General features: G+C 39.9%; 1 protein-coding gene across 2 annotated transcripts in view; it reads left to right on the forward strand.

Moving 5' to 3' along the window:
- Positions 1-12,552, forward strand: part of sema4ba (sema domain, immunoglobulin domain (Ig), transmembrane domain (TM) and short cytoplasmic domain, (semaphorin) 4Ba) — an 83,726-nt gene that overhangs the window by 66,695 nt on the left and 4,479 nt on the right. For both annotated transcript variants that reach the window (XM_046037000.1, XM_046036999.1), the window contains exons 3-11: positions 5,056-5,216; positions 5,712-5,774; positions 6,498-6,596; positions 7,171-7,282; positions 7,507-7,623; positions 8,148-8,305; positions 10,932-11,113; positions 11,817-11,967; positions 12,322-12,532. In XM_046037000.1, coding sequence (XP_045892956.1) covers positions 5,056-5,216; positions 5,712-5,774; positions 6,498-6,596; positions 7,171-7,282; positions 7,507-7,623; positions 8,148-8,305; positions 10,932-11,113; positions 11,817-11,967; positions 12,322-12,532 — 1,254 coding nt within the window. The remainder of the gene's footprint in view (positions 1-5,055; positions 5,217-5,711; positions 5,775-6,497; positions 6,597-7,170; positions 7,283-7,506; positions 7,624-8,147; positions 8,306-10,931; positions 11,114-11,816; positions 11,968-12,321; positions 12,533-12,552) is intronic.

Genomic DNA, 12,552 nt, shown 5'->3' on the forward strand with positions numbered 1-12,552 from the left:
AGTCCTGTAGTTGAAGCAGCTCACCGAACTCCAATAGCCTCTCTGTCTTCAATAATCACTTGAAGACCTACCACTTCCAAAAGAAATTGCTCACCTAATATTCTCTTTCTCTCTCTCTTTACCTCTGGATCCTTCTCTGTCTCTCGATATATGTTACTTCATGCTTCATACCTCAGGTACCGTAAAACTTCAATTAATAACCGAGTCCCAAATAGCTGCCTACCCCGTTTACTGGCCTGGTGTGGGAACACATTTTGACAAATAAACGCAGGTCCCATTAAATGCCTGGTCTGGTTTTTATGTAAGTTCTTTGGATGTATAAAACCTCTTAAACCCTGCCGGATCGCCCGCTTTAGCTGTTTCTAAGCTGCTTAGATCGTTAATACAAATATTAATGTTTAAAAGTATGATCAATATGTCCGTATGGACATGCACACATCGTTAGACCAGTTAGATACTCCACAATTCAGTCGTTCAGTTCATTTAATGAAAACAGCAAGCAACCAAAGTGTAATTGTCACCTGTCTTTTTGCAATGTGTGACCCTTAATATTACTCAAAGGGTTACTTGTGTTGAAAATACCTCGAGCAGAAGTCCATAACTAGTAGTCTTATGACAATGAACAAAGTTACATTCACAGAACATACATTCTGTATGGTCACCGGGAAAAGGCTCATGTGGCATGAATATACCCTTAAAAATAAATCCCTCAGATACAGTGAAGTAGTGACCATCTATTCTTTACAGCAAAGCTTTCTAAAAGGTTTGCTTACAAGGAAAAAAAGCAAGATTGGCAAGAGGTCTAACAAAGCAAAGATGAACTGCAGTGTAATGTTACCGTAGGTTGTACCTCTTCAGTAGTGACATGATGGTCACTTGGCTGCCCTCTCTGACACCCCCCCTCTCTCTCTGGATACAAGCTGCTCTTCACTCTTAAGTGCTTCCTCTGAACCACAACATTTCTGGGGCTGCATTGTCATGAAATGGCCCCTTGGGAATCAACCTCAGACAGTCAAACCACGTTGGAGGGGATTCTTAAAGAGACTGTGGTGTATATGGAGAAGGGGAGGTAGTACAAGTTCAAGTAGGGTACACTCATTAGCTTGTGATGTTTCAACAGTTTGCACGCTGTTCAACCTCTAGCAGTTATTCTGTCTGAGTTTTGTGGTCTCAGGACTGCGATAACTCAAACAGAGAAAAAGCAGCCAACCCCTACATGCGAGAAGCTGGAACCACGCTATCTCAGGTAGCATGAGGGAGGTTGTTCTTCAACTTTTCTTTCTTGTTATCTCTCTGCATCTCAAATTGCTTTGTTCTAAGTCAACACACAGTGCTGGTTTAATGCATCGAGACCTCAAATCACATTAAAGATATACTGGTTAAAGTAAATATTGTTAAAGTTAAACTTCATGGTGTCTCCAACAAAAGTAACGTGAGCCCACCGAAGCCCTCTCCCTTCATAGCATTAAAACAAGGCTGAGGGCCAATTTGCATTATTCACTCTCCTTTTAGCTTTGTTTTGGTCTTCACCAACTCCTAAGGCAAACAAAAGGTCTTTATTTTTATAGCTACAGATACTAAAAAGCTTATACGTTGTAATTATTTCGATAAAATATGGATTAGAACAGCTTTAAACATTGTGCTGCTATTTTAATTTTAAGACATGGGCAAAACATGATGTTAAACAAAAAAACAGCTGTCAGGTGTCAGTTCATAAATATAAAAATATAACTATTTAATATCATTTATATATATAAATAGTATAATAATATATATATTTTTAGCATTTGTTTCTTCTATATTTAAATTGCATTGCATGTTTTCTTATTGTGCAAAGAAACCTTTCTCAAAGCATTTTCATTTGTTAGTTAACATTTTTTGGTGCAAGGTATTTTCAGAACATTTTAAACAAATGCTTTAAAAAAGTGATGGGGACAAAATCAGCTATTTCAAAGGGTGGTGGGGACATGTCCCCAGCGTCCCCAGTGTAAATGACACCTATGATGTAAAGCATTGTAAACCAACAGGTCTGTAACTGAAAAATGATTCATGTTTTCCTGAAATTGGAAATGGGAAGCTTTGTGTGGTTGCAAACCCTACTGGATATCTTTAATGATACTCAATTAGGGCGCTATTGTTTTTCTTCATCAGCTGTGGTCGCTAAGTATAATAGTGGTGATCTGACTCCAGAGAATAATTGTGTAGATATCCTCCTCCTGTGAAAATCCCTCAAAGCTTTTGTTGTGGTTCAGGCTTTGGACTTTCTCTCCCTCTCTCTCTCTCTGCAACTCAGTTAAACTTGCCCAAGGCTCTGTGGGGAGGACAAAAAGGGGGGAACCATACCGGCATGGAGCAGCACTCCATTTACCCTGTAATGATAGAGAAAAGGAGAGAGAACAGCCCCAGTGGGTACATGTACAGTACATAGAGCAGAGCCTCTTGTGGTTTTACGGACAGATTTAACTACAAAATGGCCCTCTGTTGCCGCAGCGATGGACAGCTATTAACATGTTTTTTTCCCGAGGGATAGGAAGTCTCTCAACATCCTGTACCTACCCACTGCCACTGAGGTGAGGTTATGCCAGGTCACACATACTACAGGGTACGTACCACATAGTGTGCTTATTATCAGGGCAACGTAATGACACCTTACTCTATCTGGACTGTATTAGTTTTATGCCTGAAAGTGCCATAATTGTAATTATAACTTCCAGCATCTGTGGTCTTAATCGGGTATGAATCTGCCATGCATTTGATTCTTATAAATCTGGAAAGTGAAAATACACAGCGACTTGTTTGTTTATTTCTAAGGGTTCGTACAAAAATCATTACGGGGACGATGGAAATGGAAAAGTGAGACTTTGCCACCTCTTCTTTTTGGGAGGAGGATGTTGCAGTTTCTTCTGAGTCAGGGTCAACAGAGTCAACAGAAAGCCATAATATATACAGTTAAGATGATAAAATGTAGATTGTAACAATATAAGTGAAGAGGATGGAACCAGGTGGACAATTGAGCGGCCTCAGGTATCACCCACTAAGGGAATCTAAAGGGATCTGAGCCACACCACCTCCTGTCGACCATAGAGACCTGAAAAGAGGACGGACAAAAACGAACACAACAGTGTTTACACAGATAAAAGAAATCGCAAAGTTCTACAGTGATTGGGCTCGGGCGCTGCCTGGGTGCTCTCTAGCACCCACAAACGCACACTTTGATCTCTGAGTTTTTTGGGGGGTCATTACTCTCATCATAAAGAACATATTTCAGTTTCTTTTAAGCGAGTTTACCCAACAGGAAGTCAGCGTCAGCATCAATTATTGCACACGATTGAGGACTTTAGGATGCTCAAAAAGTCACAAAACTTTGCGCCTGTAGTTAAACTGGTAAATATTTCGATTTGATGTCACATTTTGGCTTAGAGGTGGCATGTCAGCTCAATAGCGCCCCCTAATGACTTTTTAACCTTCAAACAGCTATGGATGCTTGAAAACACGTGAAACTTGGTGCAGGTGTCAGAAGGGTGTATTTTGTTGTCTGATAATGGGACTGGGGAATGGGAATGGGTGTGGGAAAATGGCTCGATAGTGCCCCCTACAAAACTCCAACGAAGCAGCCCTCACAGTATGTTTCACCTAGATGTATGAAATTTGGGTGGTGGATGTATCATCTCTAAACTTCTAAGCCTCTTGGAGTGATATCCAAAACCGGAACAGGAAGTCAGCCATTTTGAGTTACCTGTGCTATTCAGGATCGAAAGAAAATATTATTAACTCTGGGGAGGGCCTTACTTTTGAAACAGGGTGTTTAGCGTCCCTCCCCACCCCAGTCATTTTGGCACTGTACCTTAGAGCAGTCATTTTTATATATACATATATATATATATATATATATCTCACAGAGAACAACATTCATCTACAAACATCAAATCACATCATTGAGAAAAACAATAATTGAGGAGTTTTTTTGGTCTTTTGTTTTTTCCTCATTCGTCACATTACAGGCAAAGGTCCTGTATCAGAGCTACAGTCACTTCAAGTTTCCATCAGCTCCCTGCTTTTGTTTATGCTGGCATGCAATTAAGGCAAGTTGTTCAAGCTGGGCCAGCAGTAAAAGCCTCGAGGCTGCTGCAAATCTGAGATACACACAGACCTTTTAAAGCTGTGATTAGGAGAGTTGGTGATTTAACCCCTGGCTTCAGGCAGGAAGTGTTAATGTGGTTGGAGCAAATCATTCACTTACTGTGTCTCTCTCCAATGAGGAACTGGCAGGATTTAGAAGTTGCACACACACAGAGAAACAGACACATTGATTTCTTTTCATTAGTGTTTTTTTAGGGTGCATCGAATACTGCATGAGGCCCTAGATCCTTAGTTGCACTGTAGATCTTCTGTGGTAGGTATATTGCCCCACAAAGTCAAATTCCAGTAACAGTATGAGTAGTGAAGCAGACTGAAATTATATGAATTATATCTAAAAAATGATGTTTTGTGGAGCATCCTGGTTGCCTAGAGTTTTAAGATGCTGACATGCCGCAGCATCCCCAATTTGAGGACCAAAGGGACCTTTGTTGCATGTCGTCCATCTCTCTCTCCTTGTTTCCTGTCAGCTATCTACTTTTTAGTGACTAATAAAGAGAACAAATGCTTTAAAATTAAGATTAGAAGAAGTTTATGGTTGTAATTTAGGTTTTATGAAATTCTAAATTTCATAAAACATTACATCTCACAAAATATTTCCAGGCTGGTTGTCATGAGAAACAAGACAAATCGGTGAGGCTTGCCAGGAGTGACGCATTGTACTAGTGTCTGTCTAATTAAGACAGAAAATATGCAGTAGATCTGTGGTGTACATGCAATTTCATGACCACACATAAAACATCTTCCAAATGCTTTAATTTGCATATTCAAGTGCCTTTTTGCATTTTTGGCCTTCAGTAGCTGAAAAAGGCTTTTATCAGTCATAATGTTCTGTATGATATCCTCTTCATATTCAAAGTGGTCAGATTAATTCATGAATTATAAACTCCGTATCTTCCTGTGTCTGTGTCTGTCCAGATGCAAAGGAGAGGACAACCAGAAGTTTCTCAGTCAGCGGCGTCTTCAACTACACCTCTCTCCTTCTCAGTAAAGAAGACAACATGCTGTACGTCGGCGCTCGGGAGATTCTCTTTGCTCTCAACCTTACTGACATCAGCGCAGTCAAGCTACACAGAAATGTAAGAGCCAAGCGTCTATAAACCGCAGTATCACATACAGTATACTGTATCAATATGAATGTAGTTATAATAGGATCCCAGAGGTACTACATGAATATGGTTTTAAATATGATACGATCCCAGAAGTCCTAAAGGAAACCGGGCATTTTCTGTTCGAACCCACAATTGTGGAACGCCCTACCTGAGGAACTTAACTAACTCAGTACCTTCTTTTAAATCACTCCTCAAAACATTTTTTTTTCGTCTTTTTTTGTCTTTTTTTTATACAGTATTTGGTATTTAGTTTTATTGCTCACTCTGTTGTTTCATCAGGTTTTATGTTTTGTTTTTGTTGTTTTTATCTTGACTATGTGTGCGCTATTTTATTCTGTAAAGAATTTTGTAACTGTTTTGGAAAGTGCTATACAAATGAAGTTTATTATTATGAATGTGAACATAACCCACTTCGCTGTGTGATACCTGCAGTATGAGTCTGACGGTGTTTCTCTCCTGCAGCTCACGTGGAAAACTCCTGAGAGGAAGAGAGATGAGTGCAGTTTCAAAGGGAAAGACCTGCAGGCAAGTGAACCGCTGGTGTTAAAGCTCAAGTAGCTAAACTCAGATGGCTCAATCTGTGTTTACATGACTGCAGGTTGGCCTCGTTGGTCAAGTTCACCATTATTGCATGGCACTTTGGAAGCAGACTCAGGGCAGAACCCTGGAAATTTCCTGTCAAGTTGTAACTTTCCATTCTACAACAATGGATTTTTCCCTTCCTTTCAAACAAATGTTGCCTCTATTACACTCTTTCTTTTGTCAGCTTTTCTACACTACCACTTTTATATGTAAACATACAGACCTAAAACATTGTGAATTTATGATTACTCGTTTGTTAGGAGGGAGCTGGAGGAATTAGTGGTTTTTTTGAGCAATCTCAGAATTTCTGGATGAAAAGAAAATAGCACAAAAATTTAAGTGAAAATTGGGTTTTAATAATACAATTTGCAGTGCAAACACTCTAGTATGACAGTTTGTTGTTTTTGTGAAATACTCTGCTGGACTGTGGTGAAGTCTGCAGATATTTTGTGTGTGTTTTTTTTTTTTTTAATTTTATCTTCACTTTCTAATAAGCTAATGTAAACTACTGTGTCTTGAGACAGGAAAGAAAATAAAAATCTGTGTATTTAGAGAAAATGGGAAAAATACAAACACAATCAGCCTTGTTTATCTTTATAAATACAACCTATATCTATGCTAACTGCAAATAAATACATTTCTACCATTTTCATTTTTCGAATACAGACGGATTGCTTCAACTACATCAAGATTTTACTACATGTGAACAGCACTCATCTGTACGTGTGTGGAACATATGCCTTCAGCCCCACCTGTGCTTACATAGTAAGTGTTTATATGGACTGTCAACATCTGTTGCAGTGACCTGCTGTGTGCAGCACAGCTCTGCCTGTGCATGTATTGCTGAGGACTAGATCTAAAAAGCTGTGTCATTCATTGTTTCGTTGTTCTTTTTTTTGTTGTTGTTTTTTTCAGAAAAAGTGATTACCCCTGATGCAGGATTTTATAAGTGATGTTTATTTATTAGATTCTAGAGGAAGGGCATCTAAAATCTGATGCATGCTGCTTCCTGCCTCTCAGTTCACTTAGCAGTCTGGCTGAGCCCCATGCCCACCTAGATATAATAATAAAGTATGTGCATTATTTTATTATCTCCTGTGCCAAAGGGAAATGGATAAAAATATTTAATGCGTGGAATCAGATTATATAAGAATCGACACAAATCTTTTCAAGCCTTTTAGAACAATCAATGACAAACATACAAGGAAGACCTGTGCTTCAACTCAAAGACTGATTGACCACCTTTTCACTGTGGGACAGACCGACAGCCGTCACTGTCAGAGCAGGTTACAGCTCTACTTAAGCAATGACATTTGACGTGTGTGTATGTTTTCTCCAGAACACTGCAGATTTCTCCCTCGTCAAGAGCCGTACTGGTGAGATTGTTACAGAGGATGGACGAAGCCGCTGCCCGTTCAACCCCGAATACAAGTCCACTGCTATCATGGCTGGTAGGTCACAGAATGGCTGTCAGCTGTCGATAAAATCAAGCTTTATTTAGATGTTTTCATTTATATAAGCCACTGTGGGAATCTGTAAAGTAACAGTACACAGGTGGTTGATATGGAGAAAAAATGGAGTATAACCTCTGGATTTCATTACTCTGTATGACGCAGAAGCCCATTCCCTCATGTCAAACACTGTAATTATACTGGTCTTCTTCACTGTGTTGCAGATGGAGAGCTGTATGCTGGTACAGTCAGTAATTTCCAAGGAAATGAACCCATCATTTACAAGAGTCTAAGCCAAGGAACTGCTCTAAAAACAGAAAACTCACTCAACTGGCTTCAAGGTACAGTGCTTCGGCTGGAAGGCAATGCTTTTCATAATCTCTTCATATTTAGGTTATTTTTTCCTTGTATTAACTGAGCATGTTGGTTGTTGGGTGTGGGCGAGAGTGGGTGTGCGAGTTATTTGTATATGTGTATTTGTAATATATGTAGTTTTGTAATGTTTTGTTTTGTATTTGTTCATGATGTATTTGTGTTACAGGACCCCCTTAAAAATGAGATGCTGCATCTCAAGGGGCAATCCTTCAATAAATTCAATTCAATTCAATATTAACAATAATATATATTATTTATTAAATAATATTTAATATCACAACAGTTTGTCCAATATATGATGAATGAGAAGTCTATGCAAAATTAGAGATCATGTTGATGAAAAGTGTTTACCTGAAGTCTGCAGTCCCTGTTGTAATTGAATTTTCCATTTCATGTGTTGATGTCAGAGGGAATAGGGACATCTGTCCCTGGATGCCTGACTTTCATATGCTGTCGGTTGACAGTATTGTTCCCGTCGTTTTTCTTTCAGACCCGGCCTTTGTTGGCTCTGCCTACATACAGGAGAGCCTGCCCAAGGGCAACCTAGTGGGTGATGACGATAAGATTTACTTCTTCTTCAGTGAAGCAGGGAAGGAGTTTGATTTCTTTGACAACACCATTGTGTCACGTATTGCTCGCGTGTGTAAGGTGAGTGATGCTTGAAGGCAGATAGTCCATCCAAAGGGGGGCCTTTTTCCCCTTGAGCAACACCGTCTCCCATCACTATAGGAGTCTATCAGTTTGTTTGCATGTTTGTGTTCAGTATATACTCCTGTACAGGCGTGTATGCAGTCTTCAGAAAGCTTCCCTACAGCCTACATATGATGAGTATAGCTCACATTCTTTCTCGGCAGTGACGCAGGATCTCTTGTTACAGAAAAACATTCTTCTGTTTGATTCTTTTTCTCCAGATACTCTCCTCCCTCAACTCTTATCACGTTTCACCAAATATTTGTGTTAAGACAGGACTCAACTCAACTGAAAATGGCTTAAGATTACTATAGCACAAGGTCCATGCAGAGACATGGATTATCACCTGCTGTAAAACTAAAATGCAATACCTCACACAGTATATGTTAATACTTTTTATGGTCTTCTCAGTTCTGCAAATATCATAACATCACAAACCAGTTCTCCAGATCAGACTGCAGCTTGGCTCTGTGAAAACAATCATGTTTATCACGGTCCAAGGAGATCCTAACTTTGTTGTACTTTGCATGGAGGGCCAGTATACTTTTTATTTTCTCCAGGTGTGTGTCTGACACTCATCCTGCTGTCATGTAAAGGCAAGACACCACCTACAGTATGTGCGTCTACCAAGGTGGTACTACAGAAAGCCCAGCTGTGAATCACTGCTCACGGAGTTCTACTTTCTTCATCTTCATGCAATTACCCACTCTGTTTTTCCAGACATCCCATTCGAAAACAATAAATCCAGTCAACAGAGTTATATAAATATTCATTCGTGTAGATGATGGGTTTTCTCACATATGGTTAAAATATGTGCTGAATATAAAGAATCCTGGTACAGATTACCCATAAGGAAATGAGTAATGATGCAATTTTCTGTGTGCTTCAACAAATAAATATAAAACATAAGTTTTTTTTAAAAGTAACATAACAGAGCAGAAAAGATGGTGCCAGTTCTTTTAAATAATACCATCTAGTGATCAAATAAATTCTAACTTTAAATTTGATTCTGTCCCCATCTCTCTTATCCCTTGTTTGTCTTATTATGTTGGCTGCAGTCCCCCTCTTTGTTGTTTGTTGAGGTGTTTAGTACACATGTTCCACCCCATCGAGATTTAACTACGGCATGATAAACAATGTTTTCCTTGCAAAACAAAGCATGTTCTCATTTGCAGGATTGTTCAGTTGCCCAGAAAGAAGCCATTACTGCCTGCCATATTCATGGCTTTTTGAACAGCCTTTTGAACAAGGGATGCTTTTACAAGGGATTAATGAACGGGATGCATTTGCTTCAATTATTCAGAAGTTTAAGCACAGAGGAGCATTAAATTATAAAACTAGGTTCAGCCAGAAGGACGAGAGACTATACTGTATGTTGCTCATTATCTGCCTGGGTTACTACAATAAGTAATTGCTTCAGAAGCTCAGATGGTCATGTGTCATTTCCCTTCCCATCCACTGCTGCCATTTCCTCTGATTAATGTAATTCTAAAGTTGACTCAATTGAAGCTCCATGTTAGAGGGTTTCATGTAGTTTTAGATCATTTAGTATTTCTCTTTGGTCCTCTGCTCTGCACATTTCAAAAACTGTTTATTTCCTCCAACAGCCAATTTTCATGTTATTAGATGATGTGCGTGAAATAATTGTTGCCATGAACTGAGTGTAAACAGTGTGGTTGGTGCAGAAGATCAGGGCACCTCCCTTTTAAAGCTGAGGTCTTTTTCTTTTTTTCTTTTTTGCAGAACTGAAACAGGCTCTTGGTTTTGTGTAGGTGAAACATCTGTAGCCACCTTTCTGAGGCCTGAGAGTCCCTGTGGGAATGTAGTCTGTTTTACAGTCACACATCACGTGCTGTAAACATATCACGTTGAGGTTTAAAGATGTAGTTGCTCTCCAATTTGCACAGATATCGTATTGTACAATCTGTGTAGCCAAATTAGTCTGCATGTCAAGGAGGTCTCGTGCCACACATCACTTTGAAGGCTATAGTGCCAAAGGCGGCGAATCACAGTGGTAGTGTCAGGGAAGAAGGATTGTCGGGGAGCCATGCCTCTTTTTCTCTTTCATTTAAAAGCATTTGCCCGTGTGTGTGTGTGTGTGTGTGTGTGTGTGTGTGTGTGTGTGTGTGTGTGTGTGTGTGTTTTTTATCTAACCCAGTTGTGATGATGTATATTGTTTTCATGACCTACAAGTCTGCTGCCTCGGGGTATATCTGTGTTACGTGCACAATTGATTTAGCTCATTATGGTTTTAAGTTCAACGTTTTTCAATTACATCAGTTTAAACAGCTTCACCTTTCAACACTTTCTTACTATCATTTAAAAAGTAGATAAAGATGACAGAATTATTTTCCTAATATAACACACAATATGTATGTTATGGTATGTAAGGTATGCCAAGGCAACATAACATATGGTGCATATTATAATTTCATGCCTTTTATAAGCCTGTCAGATCCCATCAAATCAAACTGGGTTTTTTTTGTCAACAGTCACCTCCCCAGACAGGTATCAATCTTATGTTCTTGCACCCTCTACTGGCCACATGTTAAACAGCTCCAAACCTACAATATTTGTGTTGCAGGGTGACATGGGAGGAGAGAGGGTTCTGCAGAAGAAATGGACGACCTTCTTGAAGGCTCAACTCTTGTGCTCCCTGCCCGATGATGGCTTCCCTTTCAACATAATCCAAGACATGTTTGTGGTGACGCCCAGCCCCGAAGACTGGAAGAACACTGTGTTTTATGGAGTCTTCACATCTCAGTGGTGAGGACACACTTTAATTCACACATCACCAAAATAATGTAGCAATACCTTTAGATATGTTGTGCAAATTTGGCATACGTTAGGAGTCAACATGTCTCTTTGTCTGAGGTATGCTATAAAAATCTGATGGCAACCAAAGTGCAAGTGGGGCTGTTGCTACCTTCGAAGACACAAAGGTCCCCTAATATTTTTAGGAATTTTGGCGGGTCTAATGAATGAAGGTTGAACTCCCTGAAGAGAAGTTTGCAATGTATAATTACACACACTTTAAACATGTTTGGTTGTTTCGGGCTGATTCAGACATAAAATAAAATAAAAGAGATTTAATTTTCTCCAACATAAGGCAAAAGCAACATTTAGACCATGATGTAGGGAGATACAATTTATAAAACAGGACATTTAGTCATTTTGTTTTATCAATACAATAACATTTCTGAGGTGGGTGGCATTCTTCTGGGGAAACTAATTTAATTTGTATTACATTTATTTTGACAGGGACCATGTACATTAATCTTAAACAACAGAGGAGAGGAGATGCTTTGTGCCAGATTAAGCTTGTAGTTACTTTCCTGTATTTCCTGGGCAGTGAAACAAGACAATGTTTCGAAAATCAGCGAGTCTCTGTAAAGAGTTGTTTAGGCTTTGAGTCTAAAACATGCCCTTTATAAGGTCACAGTTAAGATGCTTGTTTATGTGATATAAGGTATAAAGGTGCTTCAGGAAGCTCTGCAGTGTGTTCCTTCACCATGGACCAGGTGGAAAAGGCGTTCAATGGGCGATACCGTGAGGTCAACCGAGAGACTCAGCAGTGGTACACATACAACCATCCGATCCCGGAGCCTCGGCCTGGTGTGGTGAGTACCTGCCTGCTGCCCTCTGCTGGAGACCCTGTAGATACATACATGTCAGTACACACACCAGCATGTCATGTCAGCTGCATGAACGAGTTTCATACGTTCCTGTCTGCTCCCCAGTCACATCCTTGATTTAGACTGCCGATATCTGTCGAGCTGTTGTCACTCCACGCCTCTCTTCCTAAACACGATCCTTATCAAATTTCTGCCGCTTTCATTTCCTGGCAGGCTTATCACAGTTGAATCACTGAAAAATCCAAGCTAAAGAAACACGAGGTGCTGTACAGCTGCAGTCAGTGTCATTATCCAATGTGAGTGAATGTATGCAAATGACTCAATATGTTGCGTTTACAGTGTATCACAAACGCTGCCAGGGAACAGGGCATCTCCTCCTCGCTGCACATGCCAGACAAGGTGTTGAATTTTGTCAAAGACCACTTCTTGATGGACAGCGTGATCCGCAGCCAGCCTCTCCTGCTAAAACGTAATGTTCGCTACACGCAGATCGCTGTCCATCGAGTCCAGGCAGCAACAAAGGCGTATAATGTGCTCTTCATTGGCACAGGTAAAGCACTCCACACCCAC

The sequence above is a fragment of the Micropterus dolomieu genome, linkage group LG22, assembly GCF_021292245.1.
Source record: "Micropterus dolomieu isolate WLL.071019.BEF.003 ecotype Adirondacks linkage group LG22, ASM2129224v1, whole genome shotgun sequence".
NCBI classification, from domain to species: Eukaryota; Metazoa; Chordata; class Actinopteri; order Centrarchiformes; family Centrarchidae; genus Micropterus; species Micropterus dolomieu.